This window comes from Amphibalanus amphitrite, unplaced genomic scaffold, assembly GCF_019059575.1.
Source record: "Amphibalanus amphitrite isolate SeventyFive unplaced genomic scaffold, NRLGWU_Aamphi_draft 000336F_arrow, whole genome shotgun sequence".
Taxonomy (NCBI): Eukaryota; Metazoa; Arthropoda; class Thecostraca; order Balanomorpha; family Balanidae; genus Amphibalanus; species Amphibalanus amphitrite.
In genome coordinates, this window is record NW_024881831.1 from 583,808 (window position 1) to 593,486 (window position 9,679).

Below are 9,679 nucleotides of genomic sequence, written 5' to 3' on the forward strand. Positions count from 1 at the left end.
TGCCTAAACTTTCTAAAGTAGGTCATCGATAGGTGTACCTAGATACTATCACATACCTTTGTTCAGATTTTTTTCTTCGAAAAGTGAAAAGGTTTTTGAAAAAAAAATAAAAAAAATATTTTTTTAAATGTACCTTATTGTATATGTATGTTTTTCAACACTCTCAAAAGTTCGAAAATCCGAGATGGCAGTTTGACAGCCACGTGTAGGTATTCTCAGTCCACTCATGCAAAGACATTGGATCTAGCGTATCAACTGAGCTTTTGAGAGCGATTACCGTAGTTCAATGTCTTGTATCGAAATCTTCCGACATGACGTCACTCTAACGTCATTTCCGGCCGACCTATGGTAGCTAGAAAATTGTAATCTAAACACAAAGTGTCGAATGGATGCAGCTGAAGGTACTGTACGTTTCGTGTTTATACGTCAAGCGGACTTGAGAAGATATGTAGGTATTGCAGAAAAACGGGAGGGGGCTCTCCCAGTCATGCGCCGGTCAAGGGTCAAGACGAGATTCATAAAGCTATCACATGTATTGATACATACACATAATACAAATATAAACCCTGATGCCCACTAGCACCGAGCCCGAAACAGCTTGCTCATAGAGTCAATGATTATTTCTATTAGCGCGCCTGCGATTGACTAGCAGGAGATCGTACATGAGCGGCACGGGCTCGTCCAGGCCGGGGAACCGGAACCAGACCGGGTAGATTTTGGTGGGCGTCGCCTGCGCCACCTCCCAGCCCAGCTCGGACAGACGAACGGTAACGTTGGCGATACGCTCGTAGAACTCCATCTCCCGCTCGGCCGCCTTGCGCATGTGCACCTCCACGCCGATCTGGTCGAACTTGTCGAGCGCCTGGTGGCCGACGCCGTCGAACAGCTGCTGGGAGAACATGTCCCACTCGGAGCCCTCAGAGTCCAGTTTCAGGTACTGCAGACGCGGCAGGTGGTCGTGGCCCAGCTCGCGCATGGCGCGGTCCAGTGTCCAGATCTGCCAGCCGTACGCGTTCACGTGGTCGTTGCGGCCCAGTCCGACCGGGTGGAAGTGTACGCCGCTGGGCCGGCGCGCCGGCTGTGCACCAATCGACGGGTCAAACGAGTGCACCTCGCAGCCGAAACGCGCCATCCCGTCATCGAACGTCCAGTCATAGGACACACCATAGGCGTACACCACGCACGGCGACCGCTCGTCGGAGATGGAGAACTCGCTGTCCAGGCAGACGGGTCGGTCGCCGTCCTGAATGCGTGACTCCCAGTTGCGATTGGAGTAGGCCTGTCCGCCGAACGAGGCCTGCCGCCGGCACCAGGTGGTGTTGGTGCCCACCCACTTGTACGCAGTGCGAATGCTGCGCTTCTGGGCGGCGCTGAACTGCGAGTCGGGCACCGATGAGCCATCCCTGAAACACACAGGGACGAAGAGCGTCAGCTACATGCAGTGGTCGATAAAACTTCCAACGTGCCAACGCTCGTTGGAGCAAGATATTAGCAATACTTGGAAGAGCTGGAGACAGTCCGCCCGTCTACATGGATGCTTCCTTACGCATAAAGTACAGCATTGACTTATGACTTACTAATCGTCCGGTGCTGTTATCGGCTGCTCGGTACCGCGTGTATGTTCCCTCATTCACTCCTGGTCACCCTTCGGTCACCCCTCGCTGGGTCGGGCCAGTCGGCTATTTTTATCCTCTTTCCGGCTAGGCCACCCGCTGAGCTCCCGCCGTGTCGCGCCGTCTGCGAGGGACCTGACCCTTCTGCCGGCAGAGGTTTCTCCAGGTGTCTCCAAGGAGCCATCGTAGCGCTAAGGGTGTGCTCCGCATACACATACATTGATTTTCGCCCTTACTAGCAGGGCCGCTGGCACGCGTTGGCAGCGCCCTGCGGGCATTTTTTCGCTTAGGGTCATTTTGTGGTGAGGAGTATCAGAAAATCACCCTTCCAACTTTCTCCAGGCCTGGGTGTTTTATCGAGCGCGCCTGAAAACGCACAGTGGACCGAAATCACACTTCGATTGCGTTACTTCGTATTAGGTAATACGATAAAAAGTCCGCTCTTTTCTCAATCAATAAGGACAAGTGCGTTAAATCACACATATAAACTTTTAAATTAAAAGCTTTAAAATGCTAAATTTCAACATCTCTAAGCTGATGATAATCGTTAGTTGTTTCAGACTTTGGCGCGAAAACGTAGGCATTCAGATCCACCGTGCGACCGGTCACCGTATGCAGTAGTGTGATGGTGTGAGTTGGGGAATCAAGGCCGTATGGGGAGAAGGTGAGGAGATACCGGTGTGCCGACGCGGCGGATGGCAGTGAATTTTCAGGATAGGTAGCAAAAGGCTCATTCCCAGACGTTGTGCCAAATTTTTGCGGCGCTACGCGACGCCAACTTTTACGCTATTCGCGAAAAAAAAAACTTAGGGAGGCTCCCCCCCCCCCGCCAGGCGAGGGCTAAGTTGGAGACAGTGATGGGACTGAGATGTTCGTTGGAGCAACTCCAAGCATTTTATCGACCTCTGGCTACATGTGCATACATAAATACAGTGGGCGCATTATAGCATTCACGTGTGTTCCTCCACGTTCATAGGTATAACTAAATACTACAGCCAATTGTCTACTTTGTTCCAACGACGTCTGCTCTGGCACGCTTTCCAAAACCATTTATCACGATGCAGCATTGAGCGCTGTTCCACTAACACTGTGAGCGGCTGGCCTCGAAACCGTCCGCTGCGCTCCTTAGACTGGCGAGAACCGTTACGATTTAGTGCCAAGTCACGGCCCCCATGTAGTGCGTGGGACGCCAGAGGCGCCGCGCCTGTCATGACAGCCCAGCTTCGGCCCGGACTCAGCCCAGACTCGGGACGCCTCGGATGAATTTGAAATCTGCTCAAGACAGTGATTGAGGAAGAGAAAAGGTGGCTCAAGACAGTCGATAGCTTTCTCAGCCGCTCGTCATGCCATCGACGAGCGGTGCTGCATTGGTAACAAATGGCTACTTTAATGGAGAGCTTGGAGCCTGGCTGCAGAGCAGTATAGCGGTGGAACACCTTCAATTAAGGGGGGGGGGGGCACTGCCGACTTTTGGTCTCATTCTTTCCATGCAACCCCCATAGGGCTAATGTTAAAATGGCAAAATGAAGGCGGGGGCACGGTGTCCCGCTGCCCCCCTCCCCCCCGTTCCACCACCCTGTCGACCACGCCTTATCACGGCCAAAGATAGACATAGTGCACACAGTTCAGTAACAGTGCAACCGATTTCGACAGTTCGCCATAGACAGACTATGCCGTATCTACTGTCGAACCCACTTGCGCTAGGTATGTATAACTGAAATGAGTGCACTGCCGCCTATATATAAAGAGGTGTAGCTCTCTCCATTCCGGCTGTGGTGGCTGATTTGCTTTACAAGTTCCGCGTCGATTTGTCCAAAAAAATGCCGAGCTCCCTAAAATTCTATTTTTGATGATGTTCTGCATTTTCAGAATAAACCCGAAAAACGTCTTTTTTGTAAGCAATACATCAGAGAGAGAGAGAGAGAGAGAGCTCGCAATCAGTTTTTTTTACGTCTTTTCACCCTTCCTCGTATCCTTAATAACCTGGTGGCTAAATGCGCTCCCCCACCATCTCGATGCTTCCGTTCAGACACACACTCACAGGCGTGCTTAGAAAAAAATAGGTAACAGGTACGCACTTGTCATTTATGCTATAGCAGGAAAATTTTCGCATACGTCTAGGTCTATCAACCAACGCGCAGCCCTCCCTTTCTATTAAGATGCACACCTACAATAACATGCATGTCATCCATGGTTAGCATATGATAAGCCACTATGGATAAGCATATGCTGTTCGGCTAGTAATCGATGATATGATAATGATGATTTCCACTGGTGGATCCAGGATGGCATCGGGAGCCAATGCCCACCCCCTTGCAAAGCCTGAAATTGACAAAAATTTACGGCTTTTCGGGAACCAATAATATTTTTTAGATCGTTTTGAACTGCGCCGCGGTCCGTAAGGAAAAGGTATCCTAAGGAGTTTTTGAAATTTGGAGAAATCTTTTATTAACCCGCGCCCTGCTGGGGGGGATGTTTGAACACCCCCCCCCTTGTGGTTTTTTCGCGAACATCTAAAAAACGGCAGCGCGGAGCGCCGCCGTTTTTGGTACACCTTATCATACATCAATTCTACACATGTTGTGAAAATTTCAGACCAAGGTCATTCAAGGTCAGGTCACCAGGTCACTTGAAGTGACCTCACCTCATAAAAAGTTTCAATGTCTGTCATAGCTACACCGAGTGACCGATCGCTTTGAAACTTTCAGCGATTGCTAAGAGCAATAGCATGTACAAAATGTATATCTCTGAATTTGAAATCGATGACCTAAGGTCAGGTCAATTTTGCGACTTCCCCATTATAAGTCAATGGGAGAAAATTGAAATGCGCCTCTTTTGGACGAAAGACATTATAAATACTCCCAAACACCGAATTACAAGTGGTTTAGACACACTGAACATGAAAATGGTGTCCGTGACCCTTGTTTATGCCCTGAGGTCATCTTACGTCACGAATGGTATCTAACAGTTTTTCGCAAATAACTTTTGATAGAGGCATGCTAGAGCGATGAAAACGCCTTGGATGTGTTCAGCTCGACGATACGGATCGACTGATATGCAACATGACCCTTTCCGGTCAGGTCATGACCTTGACCTGAGGTCAAATTTTCAAGTTGACTTTCAAGGTCAAGGTATAGTTCATTCGATGCGTCTTGACGAGAGGAACACGATGCCGGTAAAAGCTAAGCTCGTACAGTGCTTGGGTCAAAAGTTATTGCAGAAAAAAAACTGTTTCCAAAAAAATCGGCTATTTTTGCAGTTTTTGCCCCCTGCAGGCAAAACCGTTAACGTTAGGTCAAATCTGAGGAGTCATTCAGAAAGGGCGTTAATAGGGCTATCGAATGCGCTTTTCCGCGGCGCTGTAGCTCTATTGGTTCCCGAGTTATGCGTTGGCTTCTTGGAAATTTTCGACATTCGACCTGGAAATCGGCGAAATTTTGCCTTCAATGACCTCTGGTGACCTGACCTTTGACCTGACCAAAAAATTGACTGAAGTGATTTCGTCATTATTTTTGACGCTCTTTCGAACGCCGCCTTCCGCGTATCGCTACGTGGCCCAGGAGCCGAGTTACAAGGGGGGGGGGTGTTCAAACACCCCCCCCCCCAACAGGGCGTGGAAATCCAGGACCCCCAGCCGGGCGCGGGTTAAGACACACCCTCGTGGCGTCCAAGAGCCCCTTTCTAGATCCGCAAGTGGTTATTTCTAAAAAGTGTGATTATGACATATCTACGTCTTATACCTATCGATAGGTACCTAGGTATAGACCAAAAACTGCTATTGATCTGCGAGGGGCAAACTACTAAAAATGCTATTAAACTTTTAAAACTCCCAGAAATTTTGCTTTACTTTGTGGTGTTGGGCGTCACAGAGCCAAAACGTTGTTTCTAATGTCATACCTTTGCTATTCTGTTTTATTTGTCTGTTGTCAAGAAAACGACAACATTTTGTCGATTTTGGACGACAGAGAAGGGGAATATTTACCCCGTTACCCACCGGTACCTAACTATGCAAGTACAGCCCTTAGCAGACTGCGTGGTAGGTATTCTTTTTCCGACAAAACTGATAATAATTCAAAAGTCATGTTATCAGTCGATTGAAACTCACTGCAAATAGATGCGCCATGCTCCACTCTTTCGATAGGGCCTATCAATAAACAAAGCATACGCTTTGTGTGGCAACAAAATGTAAAAGTTCGTTTTGGGGGCAAATATAAACTTTTGGGTTTTGTTGCCAAACTGGATGGAAAATGCGTACGATGATAATGCCAATCTAAGCTGCGGAGTCTCGCAGTGGCGGATCCAAGGGGGGGAGTCACATGGGTCATGGCCCCCCCTTGAGGCCCGGGGGCCCAAAGACCTGCCAGGGGCACCAACGGCCTATCAGGGGTATCACAGTCCTGACAGGGGCACCACAGGACCGCCAGGGGCACCACAGGCCTAGCAGGGACACCACGGGCCTGGTGCCCCTGGGCCCTGACAGGACTGTAACGCCCCTGACAAGCCTGAAGTGTCCCCGGCAGGCACGTGGTGCCCCTGACAGGCCTGAGGCGCCCCTGCAAGGCCGGTGGTGCCCCTGGCAGGCCTGTGGTGTCCATGGCAGGCCTGTGGTGCCCCTGGCAGGCCTCTGGTGCCCCTGTCAGGCTTGCGGTGCCCTTGGAAGGACTGTGGTGTCCCTGGGCCCTGACAAGCCTGAGGTGCCCCTGACAGGCCCGTGGTGCCCTTGTTAGGCATGTGGTGCCCTTGCTAGGCCGCTGGTACCCCTGCGCCCGGAGAGGACTGGTGCCCCTGAAAAGTCTGAAGTGCCCCTCGGCAGGCCCGTGGTGCCCCTGACAGGCCCAAGGTGCCCCTGCGAGGCCGGTGGTGCCCCTGACAGACCTCTGGTGCCCCTGGCAGGTCTGTGGTGCCCCTGGCAGGTCTGTGGCGCCCCTGGCAGACCTGTGTTGACTGGTGCCCCTGCTAGGTCGCTGGTGCCCCTCACAGACCTGTGGTGCCCCTGGGCCTTGACAAGCCTGAGATGCCTGGCTATGACAGGCTCGTGGTGCCCCTGATAGACCAGTGGTGCCTTTGCTAGGCCTGTAGTGCCCCTGGCAGGCCTCTGGTGCCCCTGCTACCCCTGCGCCCGGAGAGGACTATGGTGCCCCTGAAAAGCCTGAAGTGCCTCTCGACAGGCCCGTGGTGCCCCTGACAGGCCCAAGTTACCCCTGCAAGGTCGGTGGTGCTCCTGGCAGGCCTCTGGTGCCCCTGGCAGATCTGTGGTGCCCCTGGCAGGCCTGTGTTGACTGGTGCCCCTGCTAGGCCGCTGGTGCCCCTCACAGGCCTGCGGTCCCCCTGGAAGGACTGTGGTGCCCCTGCCCCTAGGGGTGTTCATGGGCCCAACAGGCCCGTTGTGCCCCTGACAGGCCTGTCGTGTATACTTGCTAGACCTGTGGTGCCCCTGCTTCCTGGCAAGCCTGTGGTGCCCCTGGCGGGCCTGTGGCGCCCCTACAAGGCCGTAGGTGCCCCTGACAGGTTTGTGGTATCCCTGGAAGGACTTTGGTGCCCCTGACAAGCCTGAAGTGTCAAGGACAGACCCTTTAGACGCCAGGGTTCAAGTTCGTCGGACTGACAACGATTCGCTTCGCTTACCTGATAACGTGCCTGGTAAGTACTCACTACTCAGCGTCCACAACATTTATACACATAGCACATTCATATATACTTGCTTACAATTGGTAAATGTGGTTGTGGCTATGAGTTAAGATACTGACTAAAAATAAAAAATAAAAAGAAAAAACTGAAAATGGGGGCACCACCAAAATGAAGTGGACGAAATCCGTTGAGTTTTTAATTTTGGGTATAGGTAGGGGCACCACTTCGATTCATGACCCTCCCCTTGGAGTTTTCCTGGATCCGCCCCTGGAGTCTCGCGGATCTTGCTGTTACGATTTCCGAGTGCCTGATAACATAGTATTTGCGTTATTCTCGGTTTTGTCGAAAAAAAGAATACCTACCAAGCAGTCTGCAGAGGGCTGTACATACACCAAAACTGGGTGTATCAACATCAAAACCAGGGGCTGCAAATCAGCAAATGCAAAAACCGTGATGACCACACAGATGTTCGTCAAGCGCACGCTGCACGTCCCGGCCGGACGTTCGGCGTGGCGGCGAGCCGGTCTAACCTGACGATGGTGACGTTGCCCGTGTCGCGGAGCACGGTCAGCCGGTACAGGGTCCTGTCGCGCAGTGTCTCGCCGGGGAACAGCACCAGCGCACGGCTGACACACCAGAGCAGCGCCAGCGCCAGCGCCGGCGCGCGCCAGCCGCCGGGCCGCGCCAGCCGCCGGCGCACCGCCGGCAGCAGCGGCCGACCAGCCGCGGCACGCATCTCCTCGCGACTGGAGGCGGCTGCGTGCCGAAAACCTCACCGTCGGCCTGCCTAACGGTCGCAGCGCACTAACCCAGCTCTCACTCAACCCCGGAGGCATGTTCTCGTCGTTGCACAGCCACAGAGCGCTCTCGGAGGCCGTCAGTGCTCTGAACTGTGCGGCCAACATGGCAGAAACAACACTTGGAAACGAACTAAAACCGCGGGTGGAGCATTATGAGACCGGATTCATTTTAATTCGATCATTTATCGTTCCATGTCCGTATGTTATACATTATCTTTGTTTTATTTATAGGTGAAGAGCATTGTCCATTAGTTATTTTAATGCATCCGGACCGGGGTTCATCAAAAAGGTGATCATCATAATAACGAAACGTACTTCCACCGTACCTACATATGTAATATGTATGTACTAGCTCTTTGTCTCAACTCTCACGCTTAACCCAGCAGACGGTGGACCTCCCGGCCACCTTCCGCGTGGTGGGGGGGGGGGGGCATTTTTTACCCCCCCCCCGTATCTCGGAAACTGCCAGACGGATCCGTAAAATTCAAACGGCGTTCGATAGCCCTGTCAAATTTGTATGAAAGAACCAAATTGCATTGAGCTCTGGGTCACCGATGACGTCACAGGTCAGGTCAAAGATAAAATGTTTCACCGTTCATGGGTCTCCTAGGGAATGCGCTATAACACCGAGTAAAACGCATTTTGTCGAAAATCTTAGCTTAATTGAGCGTTTTCCCCAAAACGGCAAAATGATCAATCTTACGATTTTTTAACCTGTCGTTGATTTCATTTGTGACAGCAATGAACCTTTTCTTGAGAAACTTGGCAATAGTGGCATCTATATCAACGACTTTGGGTAACCGTTGTCCGAGAAAAAATATTTCACGGATCTTAGCTCTAGATCGAAAAGTTTGTAGCTCGAGCATATAGGTATTGTAGGCGCGATAAATAAAGGACTGGATGACAGCCCACTTGATGGAAAATGGGACGAAACTAAAGAAGCTCAGTCCTAGTCCGATAATTTTTTTTTGGCACTGAAGGTGTTACGGAGCAGTGACATTTTTGGACCAAGCACAGGTTCACTACTGCGCCATACTCAAAGTTCAGTGACCTACACTGACCATGAATGCAGTTGGTGTTATAAAATCCTGCTTGAATCAAAGGTCAGGTATCCAGCTTCAAGTTCTTACTTTTTTATCGTCGGCGCATTCCGAGCAATAACGAAAAACTTCAGGGACTGGCACGCCTTCAGGCAGGGAGGGTTTGACTAAACAAGTAATGATGTGCCTTTTATGATATATCATTCAAAAGCTAAAACACTTGCAATAAAGTCAGCTCGCAACTAACTCCGTTTACCTCACCAGATGTTATTGGTTACTGCCCCTGGCTAATTACCAAGTTGTGGGCTGTGGCCCAGCTTCTCTGCTTTACGAGTATTGACGAAGTGTCACTTCTATTCTTCCTCAGGTAAATGATAGTAATTCGTATTCGTTTCGGGCTACACATTTTTTACCTCAGTGTAGCCCGAAACGAATACGAATTACTTTACGAGTATGTAGAGGAGAGTGGTGCAGGAGGTCTCCGTTAAGCTCAGTTGCGATTTTTGGAGAACTGATAATATTTCAGAGCCAGCGTGTGCACATGCGCTGTGAGCATACATCATTTCCCCATATATATTTGCGTTCAAAATGAATTCAG

General features: G+C 50.9%; 1 protein-coding gene across 2 annotated transcripts; it reads right to left on the reverse strand.

Moving 5' to 3' along the window:
• Nucleotides 1-518: 518 nt before the first annotated feature.
• On the reverse strand, nucleotides 519-7,986 carry LOC122388844 (methyltransferase-like protein 24). Of its 2 annotated transcripts, none has more exons than XM_043380304.1 (2): nucleotides 7,772-7,986; nucleotides 519-1,403 (listed from the first exon to the last, which is right to left on the reverse strand). In XM_043380304.1, the coding sequence occupies exons 1-2, from the start codon at nucleotides 7,975-7,977 to the stop codon at nucleotides 611-613; spliced, it is 999 nt and encodes a 332-aa protein (XP_043236239.1). In that variant the 5' UTR covers nucleotides 7,978-7,986; the 3' UTR covers nucleotides 519-610. The 2 variants fall into 2 exon arrangements, with proteins under 2 accessions (XP_043236239.1, XP_043236240.1); XM_043380305.1 differs by lacking the exon at nucleotides 7,772-7,986 and adding an exon at nucleotides 2,700-2,839.
• Between the last annotated feature and the right edge of the window lie 1,693 nt (nucleotides 7,987-9,679).